At 43.2% G+C, this 15,235-nt stretch overlaps 1 protein-coding gene across 1 annotated transcript in view; it reads left to right on the top strand.

Annotated features, from left to right (window-relative positions):
• LOC144782158 (leucine-rich repeat and fibronectin type III domain-containing protein 1-like protein) overlaps positions 1-15,235 on the top strand; it is a 397,349-nt gene that overhangs the window by 339,025 nt on the left and 43,089 nt on the right. Inside the window, exons 3-4 of the mRNA XM_078661335.1 lie at positions 5,532-6,136; positions 9,149-9,248. Of these exons, the coding sequence (XP_078517461.1) occupies positions 5,532-6,136; positions 9,149-9,207 (664 nt within the window). The 3' untranslated portion in view covers positions 9,208-9,248. The remainder of the gene's footprint in view (positions 1-5,531; positions 6,137-9,148; positions 9,249-15,235) is intronic.

Raw genomic sequence — 15,235 nt, 5'->3', positions numbered from 1 at the left:
GGCAGTGCTGAGGCATACAATTCAACAGGTAACATTTAAAGACATTTTTTTTTAAAAAATAGCACATCAGTTCAAGAAGAAGGAGACAGGGAGATGTTAATCGTTATTGCAATATATGCCAAGAGTAATTGGTATTTAGAAAAACACAGTAGGAAAGAAAAGCACTATATTACATTCAATGTACATGTAACCTGTAAATCAGCCATTGTCCTTTGTTACATACAATACCCAGGTCTCAACTTGGTTCACGGTTTTCTCCTGTGGCTTGATCTTGAGGCATAAAACTCTGCACCTACATTGTGAATTGTAATTTGCAGTATGTTTTGTAGTACTACAAAATATACTACAAAGTGTAGTTTGTGAATCTGGCCCATATATCTGTGTATATACATTACCCTATTACCCAGTGGTGGTCACTCAGTGGGAAATTATAGTTAGGTCAGCATTTCCATAGGAAATGCGTTTTTTGTGTTGCTAATAAGTTTGGCACCGGTTGACGAATTTTCAGGAAACTTTCAAAAACAGTGCTCTTTGTTGCCTACTTTGTGCATGGAAAGTTTCGGGGTGATCCGTCAAACGAGAGACAATGAAAAAGGGGTGTCTCAAGATGCAAAATCCCCATGCATTTTCCATAGACTTCTTTAATAAGTGCTACCTAAGTGCTGAACGGAATTACACCAAATTTTGCAGGAAGCTAGATCTTGGGCAGCAGATTGTTCTTTTTGTGATATGGTGTAAATCCATTCAGTAGTTTTTGAGAAATTAAGGTTAAAAATAATTGGATGGTTAGGTCTGTGAGAGGCTGGCGAGAGTCTGATGCAGGCAGGGAAACAGAACAACATATTGCTCCCTACTAGAGAGGACAGCATAAATAGCAGGTGCCTCGGGTGGGAACAATGCTGGCTCCTGCAGCATGTGGTGAGCTGGCTGGTGCCACGGGGTCCTGGGGCTCTGCACCCGGCCCCCAATATGTGCATGGTGGGTACTCCAGGTGTTCATCTGGGCACCCACCTTTTTTAAATTAAGATCCCGGAGATGGGGTCATAATGGGCTTGGGGAGGGGGGCCCACACAGCCCCCTCCCCTTTAAAGAAAATACAGCCCTGGGGGCTGAGGTCCCCAGGGCCTAATGAGGCTAGGTGAAAGGGGGCATGCATAATTTTCCCATTTTAAATATATATACAGCCACTGGGGATTTGCTTCCTGGAACGGAGGCCATGTGTGCCCCCCTCCACTTTTAAATAAGGCACGGGCCTAGGGGATGGGGGTCTAATGAGGATCCAGGAGGGGGCCGTGTGCCCTCTCCCTTTATTATTTATTCAACTGCAGGGGGTGTGGTCTCTTGGGCCTTATAAGGTTCAAGGAGGGAGCTGCACACCCCTTCCCTTGTTTTATTAAAATTGACCCCCATGGATAGGCCCATGGGGCACACAAAGGCTCAGGGAGTGAGGGCCACATGCCCCTACCCTTTTTAATTGCCTATGGCCCCTTGTAAACATAAAATGTCACCAGGGTAATGGGTCCATGTGGCCAATGAAGGCTTGGGGACAAGGGGAGCATGGCCTCCATTCCCATTTGTATTGGTTAGGCCAGGGAAGATAGGATCCCTGAGGCCTAATAAGGCTCAGGATGGAGGGGTTTCGTGCCCCTCCCATTTTTTAAATTGTATTTGGCCCTGGCGGATGTGGTCCCTGGGACCTATTAAGGCTCGGGAGGGGAGCTGCATGCCCTCCTTCCCTGTTTAATTGTATTTGTACCCCGGGACACAGACGCGCGCACACACAGACACACACACGCACGCACCCCCCCTCTCTCTCTCTCTCTCGATCTCTCTCTCTCTCTCGATGCATTTTTTTCGACCATCACAGCAATCTTGCTCATGATACACTCTAGTGATTCCCAATATGCAAACATAAAGTAATAGCTACAAAGAAAGGGCAACATTAACACATCAGGTTCCAAATCTTGTTTCAGACACACCGTATTGGAAAAGTTCAAGATGTCTTTAAATTTTCCCCAAAATAAATCCATATTACTTTCTTAATTTGAAATGCCTAATTTTCCTACATTCTTTTAGCTTTAGCATTTCACTTATCAAATATATTTTTAAGTAAGATATGCATATCATATTATTCATGAGGATAACAAACGTGCACAATTATAGTATCTTAACAGAGGGTGATCCATAATCAGAATGCATATGCATAGCATTCCCTGTGTTTTTTCTTGTAGTCAGTTCTTCTTGTGCAGCATGACTAAAAACCACTGGCAAAGTCAATAGGGCCCAAAGGAGCGACCTATTGGCTTTGTCAGTGCTTATTATCCGTTGCCTTTGATGTGCTTGCCTTCCTCTCTGTGCTTGTCACTCTCCAGGAGCATAGCCTTTTTTTTGCGTGTCCTTTCTCTGCTTACTTTTTGAGAGCTACATTTTTCCTTATAGTTAAACACTCCATGAGAGTTATGTATTTTTCAGCTGCCTCATGTTCTTCTTTTCTCTCCCCTCGACTAAACTCTGTGGGGCAGATTTATGTTAACTGGCGCATCCCCAGGGATGCGCCAGTTAATGTGCGCCACAGTGCGCCACAGCTCCGCCACCCATGGTGCGCCGCATTTATAATGCGGCGCACCATGGGGCAAAAACGGCACAGATGCGTGACGCATCTGTGCCGTAAAGGTGACGCATTGCTGGAGTTGCGTCGCAAGTGCGACGCAGCTCCAGCAAGGCTCGGGGGTGCCCCATCTTAACAATGCTGCGTCAAGACCTACGCCTGCTTCAAGCAGGCGCAGGCTTTTGACGCAGCATTGGCCTGAAAGTGACTAAGTGAAATCTTATAGATTTCACTCAGCCACTTTTGCGAGGCGTATCTGCCCCGGAACGCCCACCCTGCGCCGGAACGCCCACAAGCGGCGCAGGGCTTTACAACGTGACGCATCTGCCTAGATGCATCACGTTGTAAATCGTTCGTAGGGATGCGCCACGTTTACGCCGCCTTGCGTGACGCAACAGCGGCGTAAACGTGGCGCAAGTGCCTCATAAATCTGCCCCTGTGTTTCTCTCGTTCACCCACGTGTTTCTCCCCTGGATCCCTTCCATGTTGCCCCCCGCCCTGTGTGCTTCTCCCCATGTTGCTTACTCCCTCATGTGTTTCTATGTCAAGTGCAGCTTTTCACCTCCTACCCTTTCACTGCCCGTTGCTACCCTCGTCTACCCACCTCTTCCGCATTGCTTAACCCTCTCCACCTGGTGTCTTTTTTTTCATTTATTATAAATATTGATGCCCGCCTACCCACCTTTAAAGCCTTTTCGCAATAACTTCTCTCTTTTTTAAGTACTGATCCATCTCAAACATAGAAAATATTGTGATTTTGTCATTTTGTAATAGAGCGTGTGCAAGGCTATAAAATGACACAGCCTTATTTTCACAGCTTTTTTAGTTAGCTTTTCTCCATGCTGCACAGCGTATTGCTGATGCTGAACAGTGTGATTAAAAAGCAGTAGGTCCTAAAGGCGAAACCTGCTGGCTTTGCCAGTGCTTGCATGGTACAACAGTCACACTATTCCTTTGCCTTTTTTTTGGTAAGGATTTTTATTGTTTTTAATCAGAACATCACGGCTATGTCAGCCTACACATGAGCAAAGCATCAAGAACATCAGAAGGCTCGATGTCACCGACAAAACCAACCCCCACAAGCAAGGCAGTCACGACCCACACACATCCAATCCGCCCCATGTCCCATTGAGCATTAACAGATACACTGGAAAAAGATACGGTGCATCCTCACTGTTCTGTGCCATATGTCTGTATTTCACTGCCCGGCTGTGTCTGGACAGGCTGCACAGTTGCCAGCATGATACCTCTATATTCTGCCCACATCTGCCTTATCATAGCGTTCTTTGGGGGGCATCCACATGCCCAGAATACCGCCACCTCTGCACCCATACAATAACCCAGTGTTTTCGTCCAAAACCCGATTAGCGGCAGTGTGGCTGCCTTCCAATTCAGGGAAATGTTTCGCTTACCCAAGGTAAAGCCCAAGAACAATAAATGTTGCTTGTACCTGTTCCCCCTGATCGCCACAGTACTATGGAGGATAACCAACCTGGTATCTAGAAGGATCTCCCTGGAAAGAACCCGGGCAAGGCAGGAAGTTATTTGCCACCAGAAAGGCTGTAAAGCTGTACGACTCCAGACGGTGTATAGAAAAGTATTGCTTTGCCATTTTTCGTCATCTTCCGCGACATCTGCCTTTAAGAGTAGGCAGATGCTGTTGAAGATGATGAAACTCACACCATTGATAAGCACACCACTGATCGTCAACTCATTGACTGCCTACGGCCCTCAATAAGAGTCAGGCGGAGTGGAATTCCCATATGGAATCCCACACTGCCCTATCACAAATGGGTCAGTATTTTCATGGTGCTGGATTACCAGAACCAATTTTACAGGCCATAAATACTGGCCAGGAAATTATTTTTTAAACATTGGCTGCAAGAGCAGCCATTCTTTGTTTTCCAGCCACACCAGACCTTTGTACCTCTACCCCTCCCCTTATGCCCCTGCTCACGTTTACCACCCGTTCGGAGCAAGAGGTAAAAGGGAGTTAAATTCCATTGAACTGGGAATTCTGTGCAGATTTATGCTGTGTAGAACCAGGTTTGCACAGGTTGTTCCCCATTACATTGGGTTTAACTCCTAACTGCACTGTACTGGCAGGGAGTTACCGCATGGTACTGGGTATTACGACTGCAGAGCTTGCACCCCACCTTACTGTCAACTCGTAATGAGTGTCCATGTGTGTTCCTTGGGAAATTTCAAAGGAAGTATTTACTTTGTAGCTCACGTCTCAATGATTTGGCTTTGCCTATGGCCATTTATTGCATGTATGAATCTGCCTAACCTTGAGGCTTCCTCTTGTCGGTGTAGATCTACAGTAATGTTGTGTCATTATCTGGAATGTTTTTTTCAGCAGGCACTGCTTTTATGGTGCTATGCATTGTTGTTTATGTTTATTGCTGTGTTATAAGCAATGGCTGGGTATTGCTACCTCTTTTACAGATTCCCTATCGAGTAACCTGTTCAGCAGCACATTTTAGCTCTTCGGATGGTTTGTAATGAACTGATGAGGTTCTAAGCCAATTTACTTATAGCCTAGGATGGGGATCACTCTTTCCCAACTAAACTGGGACATCCATCTGCTCTCTACATCTAAACTTTTAAGGGTACTTCAAAACCAGAGACAACAGTGTAGTAGAGCCAACAACCTGCTACAATTGTTAAAGGCGATGGACAACTTACAAAGCCGTCCAACGAAATGATATCATTTGTATAGCACCTTATGACCTGACCACATAGTGCTGAGCATATACAGGAGAAGAAGAAATGAGGGCTTCAAATAGGGAAAAATAGAGGAACGAGGCAGGAGCTTTGTTCTGGACATAGTATTCCCCAAATGCTATATTAGACCATACAGAGTAATAGTGTTTTGTGAGTAACCAAGCGTCGGATATAAACTTGTTTTGTTTTTCCCCAGAATGATTCCAGCTTCCAGCAGATCCTTTCTGGTCAAGGACCTGGTGGCTGGCCGTGAGTATGAGCTGTGTGTTTTGGCGGTCTACAATGATGGCATAACCTCCCTAACAGCCACCAGAGCCATTGGTTGTGTGCAGTTTGCCACCCAGCAGGAATACAGCCAGTGTCGGTCCATCCACACCCAGTTTCTTGGAGGAACTATGATCATTATCATTGGTGGTATCATTGTGGCCTCTGTCCTGGTCTTCATCATCATCCTCATGATTCGGTACAAGGTCTACAGCAGCCAGGACGATCAGCAGAAAGCCAAGGTCAGCAATGTGTACTCTCAGACTAATGGCAACCAGCCGGGGGGCTCGGGCCAGACTAACATCAAGTCACAAGGAAAACAGGAGGGAGTGGGAGAGGAGGTCTCAGGCAGATCTACCAAAGACTGTGCCACAGTGACTTACAACAAAGACTGTGAGAAGGTCTGTGTGACACAGATGCCTGACTTAGACATTGAGGATACAACCTCACCCAGGCGACGGCAGCAGTCAAGGGTGAACACGGACCATCAGAACAACTCCCCGCTATCTCCAGGAGACACCAAAGCAAATGAAACAGGTATGTCTACTACTAACTGTTGCAGTTCTAAACTAGCACAACTTCAGAGTAAAATTAATTAATCATAAAAGCAGACATATCATAAAGACAAAGGATTCTCTGAGAAACCTTAGGTAAACTAGGGCACATATTGTTTTGTTTCTCAACTGAAAAGTGTAAAATGCATTTTTGTTGATCTGTCAATGCATGGAAAAGTTCATTTATATAGCACGGCATTTTTTTATTTTAAAATACTGGTTTGTGGATGATATACTACTCAGCATTAAATGCTTTTCCAGTGAAAGAGTTCCAAGGGTCAACAGCTTAGCTGGAGGATGCAAGATTCAGCTCCTTATTACTTTATATACTTTCAAAGATGTACCATAACATTGTCAAAGGGACTGTTCTCTCCATATCCAGGTCAGACTTGTGTTGCATCCTGCACGGCTGTGCCTGGATAGAGCTATCTTTGCCTCAGGGCTATCCACGAATTCTTGCACACTCAAGACCACAAACAAGGTGGTTGTGAGTGATGTAAGCTTCGTCTTAGGCCCTGGTTACGAGTATAGGTGCTTTTTATCGCCCCTGATAAATAACACCTTATTTATCAGTGTCATATTAGCACCAATTATGAGTTTGTGGGGCATTACAGGCTGATTTTGGTGTTCAACACACCAAGGTCCACATGATATAGTAAATACTGTATGCTCTTCCTCAAATTTTGATAGGTTTGACCTGTCAAAATTTAACAAAGGTTGAGGTGTATGACGCTTAGGATGATTATTGAATGCATTAAATACCTACCGACTCGTAATTTCAGCTAACTCATAATCAGGCCCTCTGATGGTGAGATCATTCAGAAAACTATATGTTGTGTTTGGTATGACTCTCTTCTCACATCATATGTTCTCATGCCAGGTCTCCCACTTTTTTCTGTGATGACTGATGGTCCCCCCAAGATGGAAAGAGAATAGGAGACTAGGCACGCCAACCTCGGGCTCAATGTGAAAAGAACATAGACTTTTTTGTCTTTTCTTTTGATTCTCCTCATGCTTTCTAACACTCGACATAGGCACTTGAATACCTGCTTAAAATAAAAGCAGCACAAATAGGTTACTAATGCTTTTTGGTCAACTGTCCCAGCTACTGTGCCCCACTTATAGGCTAGGAGTGAGTGATTGGGATTGGGGTCCTCATTTTGAGAACAACAGTTATTGAATTTCAACTAAAAACTGACAGCGGCCCTATCCATCCCCCAGTTAAAAGCACTGCCCCCATTTTGAGGGCAAGGGTTTGCAGTGCTATTAATGGCAGAGTTCTGCTTTCGGGAGCATCCTTTTGGCGGTCCTAAAGTCAACACAAGTGGCACTGGATGGAATGCCCAATTATGGGAGGACACTGACGTAATTTTCATCCGCATCCCTTCTGTCAGGGCTCACTACTGAAACCTTGGTGATCCTGGGCAGAAAAAATATTTAAAATATCCCCCTTGTGCATGGAAAAAAACTCACAATACATTGACATTTGTTAAGTGGATTCTAGAAATGAAGCTCCAATTTTAGCACCCATCTTCTGGACTAACATATGTGTCAACAGTTTTGCAAGGCCGTAAGGGCTTGGGGATCTACTAATAAGGTGTTTCCCAGCAAAGCAGCTCCCACCACGCACCTGGGGGCCGTTTCAGGGGGAAAACATCTACTGTGGCAACGGGTTTTAAATTTGGCAGCCTGGCTATTGCAAGAAAGGCGTAGACTGTGGTGATTTGGCAGCCACATTTTAAATAAGCCCCTAAGTATGCACTTACTGCCGACTCCACTATGTAAAATATTTTTGATACTGCTAAATATGGTGTGGGTCTAGTAAGAGAGCAATTTTGCTCTACAGTAATTCAACTAAAATTCAGTTGAGTCTTTGTTCCCGGTGTAAGCAGGTGAAGAGTACAAATTGCCAAAAATCATACTGTAATTCATGTAAAATAAAAATATCCACGTACTTGCATTTTGTTTATCTGCAGTTTGCTAAAAACACGTTTCACTTACAAAATGGTATTGACACCTCATTGAAATAAATCTTATAAACAGTACCAAAAAACAATCAATTCTTGGCCTTCACTAGCAAGCGGCTTTCTTACGACCGTATCCATTTTAGTTCTCCCTTTAGAGGACCATGACTGCTTGAGTGTTTTTCTAAGAATGTGAGATTATGAAGACGCGAAGGCTCCATTTAATGAAGTTAATCCGTTTTTGAACAAATGGCCTTCAAGCCATTTTCTCTGGAATAGGCATTAGGGAAAATTGGTCATATCAACTCCCGACAGCGTGTGACACACGGTTTATTGGTTTAATGAAATAAAATGATGGAGTTTTTCTATTCATCCCATTTAGTTCTTGGAAAGAGACTGTACTCTCTCAATCATGCAATATGGGTGGCTGATGGAGAAAGTCTGCATTCAATTAGCCAGTGTGATTGACAGGTGTGGTTATCATTGAATTATGTGCTTTGACGGGCTGATTCATGTAGCTGGCTGGCTTGGTTTTCTCAAAATACTGGATGCACAATAATTAAATTCTTCCTCATTCCAAGAATTTGATCACATTTCCCCTTTAAGGTGGACAACATTTATATTTGCAGTGGTTGCTTGCTTCCCAGTTACAGGATAACTGACAATATCGGAAACAGAAATATCGTGTGGACAGAATATCGTGTCAAAAATTACGAAGACCAAAATATCGAGAAGGTAAGTGCAAATAGATAAGTATAGATTTACTATTCTTAACTCCATGTTTGCATACCTTGAATATATATATACCATCATGGTACATATATATGGAGCTATTTATAGCAAAACTTTGCTTACCTTTAGAAACTTACCTTCACGATTTTTGTGTCCTCTATATTCTTGACACAATATTCTGATCCATTATATTTCTGTTTCCAATATTCTGTCTAAATACCGTGCTACAATGTCTGTGCCTGCACTTTGCCCCACCAGACTTTCTTGTTATGCTGTGTTATTGTCTGTTCCATCCACAGGCCCTCAGCAGACAGTCGAGAAACGAAAGTCCAGTGACTGGACCGATATCAAGATTTGACAGCTTCTCCGGGTACAGGAAAACAGTCACCTCGTTCTCAGGTAAGGTGATCAGAATGTAGCCAGCAGTCAGAATGCCTTGCTTCTCTCTGCACCCACATATCCGCCATCTTAGAACGGTACAAACCTTTGTTGGATTATCTGTGAGGCCTTTCGGTTGTCTATTCCCTGCTACAAGCGATACAGATGAATCAGCAGAGGACAAGATCAATAGATATAAATAGTTAATTGTTGTTATTAAGAGCCAGATAATTAAGGGAATAAATAGTAATACCAGACTTAATGACTTTAGCTTGAGAAACAAAAGCACCCGTGCCTGCCTGATTAAGCACTATCTCAGGGGTTAGTTAGACACCACATAAGAATAATGCAGGTACAGAAAAGTGATCAGTAGCACAACACCAAAAGTTTACAAACTAAAGACACTGTCTAAAGTGTGCCAACATTGGAGTAATTTAGGAGCAGCTACAGGTGGATGTGATGCCAGTAATCCCCATGGCCTGTCTTGTTGACATTGATTTAAAAGTATGCCACTATCATTTGGTAGCTTTATTAGCATTGTGTATATGGCTGTTGTCCACCACTTTCGATTACCGTGCTGCAGCCTGACGTTTTCAATAAAGATTCTTAATGAGCAGGATTAAAAAATGATGCTTTACTTGTGAAATATGAAGTTCCTTGACTTTCTCTGACATCGCTAGCATAATGCAATGTTTGCCCACCGCTAGGCTAAATGTCGTAAAGCTTATGTCATAGATTTTGTGCAAACCAGTGTTTAATTTGTAAAATATTAAGTACCAGGGTTCTGACCAGGAGGCCACTGTAGCTCGCACCACCCATTACCCTTGTCCTCGCAGCCAAAACAACTACTAACCCTCTCTCTTGCATGTAAATGCGACAGTTCAGATTATTCCAGGTCCCCAATTCAAAAGGAATGGCTGGGTAGACCGGTATTAGCAATTTTAATGTATATTGTAGTCTTAAACTACCGTCGTTCTGCTCATCTCTCAACTAGATGAACAGCGCCACCATGTGGTGGACTGTTCCAAGTAGGGTGTTGACAATTAGGTGCCGGTGATGAGCACCGGAAAGCACCAGCTCAAATTAAGCACTGCAGACCTGGGTGACATTTTAATTATGCTGCATAAATTCATGAAATTCTCAAATTTTGTGGATCAAAAAATAAAATTTCTTGACATTTTGCATTTAGTGGTTTTGCATACCTTTTTTAAGCATGTGCACAACTCACATAAAAAAAGTCTTGTGAAAATACCAGCGGGTGGCTAATTTGTATGGAAAAATGTCTCACTGAGAGACATTTTCTACTTGAACTAGTCTGTTGCCAGTATCTTGTGCAACTTTTTTTATATGAAGTGCATGCGCCTGTAAAAAGAAGTGAGATGAGATGTGACCCAAAAACATTTTGTGTAACTTCATAAACTTTTAATGGGATTTTGTGAAATTTTGCGGGGAAAAAAACCACACACAATATTGCACACACTAATTTTGTAAGGTCATAAAACCAAACATGAGAGGTGAATCAACTTCCGCACTTTTGAGGAAATGCATAAAAAACAAACTTTTTTTAACTTGCTTATAGTTGAGCATAACATATAATGAAGAACATCTGACAAGGTTTCCACCTCTCACAATCAGACTTCAACCCTCGGAATTAACGAAAAGGGTACCTTAAATGGTTTATAAAAAATCGGAATAAATAAATACTAAATGGGTCTAGTGTGACTACACTATGGGAACTGACCAGGGTTTAATGTTGGTTGGTGAACCACCATCCAATAATTAGCAATGCATCTTATAAACAGTTGTACAGGCAACACTCCTCAATGACCTTTTGAACCTTTACTGGAAAAAAGAAGTCCTCTGTGTGGTCAGATCAGTACTGACTTCTACAAGTTTCTCAAAGTACCTCCTTGGCCAGTAGGTTTGGGGCAGAAAAAATTATGGTCTGTGGGTATTTTGTGGTCTATTTACAAACTTGCCATGCAGTGCAGCACAGCAAATCGCCTTCCAGCACAAAATAATCCTCAGAGGCATATTCTTCTTTCTGTGTCTGCTGCCGAATGAAACACACATAGAAAGAGGAGGTAACAAGTAGAAATAAAGATACCTGAGAATGCATTTCTTTTTGGCACGTTCCCAGGTGCACAAGTTTTGGTAAACCTGGGAATGTCTCAAAAACTATGAGAGTTGCATGGGAACACCCACGCAATGCCCATGGAATGCTTTCCCAAGGCAGAATGAGACAATGCAGCGATTTGTGATGCATTGCCTTACTCCAGAATTATGGAGTCACTCAGGGCTACAAAAAGTGTCCTTGCGTCGCTTCATAAATCACATGTAAGGTTTGCGTTGCTCTTGCACTACGTTGCGTGGTGCAAGAGCGATTCAAACTGGGTCATAAATAGGCCCCTTTGTACATAAAACTTAATACAACAGGTCTGTCAATACTAGGAACGGTAAACAACAGGTATTATGATTGTCAAATTAACTGATCCCCTAGTTACTCTCCTCATAAAGACGGAAAGCTTAATCGGTACTGCCAGGGTACATACTTGTCACCCCACAGGCAACATGAGCTGTCAGTGGCAAAAACATATCTTGCCAATTTAGTGGGCCCTAAAGACTTTGTAAGATAAATCTGTGAGACACAGTTAGAAAATGACAGAAAATGGAAAAAGACGAACTAAATGAGTGGAAAATGAATATTTACCCTCTACCACAATTCTCGTACACCCTGAGATGTAGCATTTTAGAAACAAGAAATGTAGTACTAGCACTTCTTTGCATTTCAGATCCATGCTTGTTAGCACAAGAAAAAAGCTGATGCTAACTTCCTGGGCTGTATCATGAAGAGATGTTCTGGCTGTGCACAGAGCGGAGCGCCTATTTTTTGGTCTGGTGTTAGCACAGACCCTTTGATTTTAGTAAAATTGTATACTTCATATAATTACTTCCATTGGTCTACAGCCACCATCTTCATTCATTGGTGTATTGTGTCATAACCTACCACATATGGCAATGGCTCAGCCCATTTCAGCCACTGGCTAGCTTCACTGTGAGGGATGAACACATCTGCACACAACGTATTTCACTTCAATAAGAGGGACTAATACGGCTGTCTTTTACTTTTAGGCAATTTATACATATATATATATATATATATATATATATATATATATATATATGTGTATATATATATATATATATATATATATATATATATATATATATATATATGTGCGCTCGCGTGTAAAGACACAGTCACACTCGCGGGGAGAAACTTCGCCTTTCTTGCCACAGCGTGCTTAAATAGCTGAGGAGCTCAAGAGAAAGTGATTCAATCCCATTTCGCCGTGGAATTCCTGACGCGTTTCGAAGGCTCCCGCCTTCTCTTCAGAGGATTTGGCGAACTGATGATGGGAATGCAGGTACCAGCCCTGATAATGATCATGGCACGCCCCTGATGGGCAGTCCAAATGTCCCAGTGCCTGATGGGACTGGTAGTCCTGTTTAGTCTTGGCGCCCCATGTGTGGATCAAGGCGGACGAGTGGTCTCCCCTCGCCTACCAGGCGACCTCACGATAGCGGAGTAGCAGACGGATATATGCCCGTCAAACTAGCAAGCTGGATGCTTGCCCTGGTCGGCTCCTACCCTGAGGCTGGTTGGCAGTACTCAGCGTGTATGCAGGGGCTCTGCTCGCTCGTTTCCATCATGGCGCTGCTGCACTCTTCTGGCGGGTGCGGTAAAAGGATGGTGATGGTTCCATCCACATATATATATATATATATATATATATATATATATATATATATATATATATATATATATATATATATATATATATATATATATATATATATATATATATATATATATATATATATATATATATATATATATATATATATATATATCCATACTAATATAATAAAGAGAGAGACCACACCTTTGAGGCGGGTAAGCTCCGGAACCACAGCGCCAACAGGAGCGCCGCATGCAGCATTGGAAAGGTGAGGCAAGGCAGATGGACATAGGCTATATACCAGCAAAACATATACTTTAGAAGGGCAAAGTATGTTGTTTGACAAAGTAGTCCCTTGGAAGTAGCACCAGCTCTGAGGTGGGCATGTGGGTGAGTGTGTCCGTTCAGCATTCACCATTGTAACGTCTGAGACGCCTGCAGCATGAGAATAGCGTTGTATCACCGTGAGAAAAGCGTTTGAGCACGACGTCAGGTGTGTTCTGCGAGGGTGGGCGTGTGCGTTAACCATTCAGCATTGTAACCCATGGAGACGCCTGCAGCCTGAGAACAGCGTCCTATCACAGTGAGATTAGCGTTCGTGCACGTCGTGAGGTGTGCGTGCTGTTCAGCGTTGTTGTGGCCGTGTGCATTCTGAGACGCATGCTGCATTGTAAAGCGGGGGGTAGTGTTCAGTAAGGTTTGCCGTCGGACGTTGCCGCCATGTGTGGCGTATCTGTGCACCACGCCGTCTGTGGGGAGTACGTCAAGCGACCAAGCCGGGACGGCTCAGGGGCATTTGCACACTGTCGCTTTCAGGGAGGGGAAACACACGCTCAGCCTTCGTAGAAGCCAGGACGGTTCGGGGGTCTTTGCGCACTGTCCATACCTATTACAACCATTGCAGACATTCGTTTTTATACCCGGACAACGTCGGGACGGGCCGCTAGTATATATATATATATGTATGTATGTATGTATATATCCCTTAGCTGTAAAGTTTCAAAAGAATATATATGCATGAACTTAGAAAAAACTGATGGGAAACAGAGAGAAACAATCCCGCCTCACTGTTTCCGACTTCTGGGGTCTGCATTTCATGCATTAACTCAAAGAAATATCGAATTATATGTATGAGCTTAAGAAGCCTCAAACACCTAAATCACATTCACTGCTCTGCCCTGATCCTGTGTAGCAGCTCTTCATGATACAGCCCCTCATCTTTTAATGTAGAAAAAACATAAGTAACACCATTGTCTGATGTGATTTCTGCTTCAATAATAAGTTAACACTAATATCATAATTTATGGCTAAAGTAACATAAGGACTGGACAAATCGTGCTTATTTGTGCTGGTGGTTTCCGGTGCTCTGCCCCAGCACTTAATTGTCAACATCGTCACCTATAACAGTCTACCACATGGTGGCACAGTCTGTCTAATTTAGAGATGAGCACAACAGTTGTTTATTAATTCAATACACATTAAAACTGACTAATAACTGCAGCTTAAGCCATCCTTATTGCTTTGGGGGCCTTGAGTAGGGTGAATTCACAAACTTATACGATTGTGATAGTCAGTAGTTGTTTGGTACTGTTATCGGGAGTATTGGCAGGTGCAACGGGTGGTACAAGCAGCAGTGACTATTGACGACAGCCCTGGCACTCATTTTTTCACAAATGTAACCCTAGCCGTTGGGTTACTATGAACCGTACAACTAACTCTAAAAAATAAAGAGCATATTTTAAGTGCTCCCTTATTCCAGTATTGAACTGTCCTGTTCAATACTGGACACATAATGCAGGTCCTAGAATTGAATTCTCATGGGTCAAGTCTATGGGCCTGATTACGATGTCAGTCAGAAAGCCTCTGATAGCTGGTCGGAGGTTTTCCGACCAAAATAGTAGATTTAAAGTCCGACCGCCATGTTATGATTACAGCAGTTGGAGTTTAAACTGGCCGGGGAATTCTACACCAGTCTGAAGGGCTCAAGGAGCTCGTCAGCTAGTTGGAAAGTCCTCATAATCCCTTAGGACGACGTTTCCACCATAGGGATTGTGATGCCGGTTTCCTGAAAGCCAATCCATGTCGGCCTTTCCGACATAGATTGCCTGTCAGAAAATGACTTTGGGAGGCCCCAACAGGGCCCCCTTCCCCCCTGGCACTTTGCATTTGGCCCTGAGGTGTCACCTGTAGTGCACCCTAAAGATCCCTGCACCATGTAGGATGTTTAAAAACTTTCATTTTTCAATGGGATCTTGTGCGGCGGGC

Source organism: Lissotriton helveticus, chromosome 9 (genome assembly GCF_964261635.1).
Source record: "Lissotriton helveticus chromosome 9, aLisHel1.1, whole genome shotgun sequence".
NCBI lineage: Eukaryota > Metazoa > Chordata > Amphibia > Caudata > Salamandridae > Lissotriton > Lissotriton helveticus.
The sequence above is the reverse complement of the archived record's forward strand: the minus strand, read 5'-3'. Positions and strand labels throughout refer to the sequence as shown.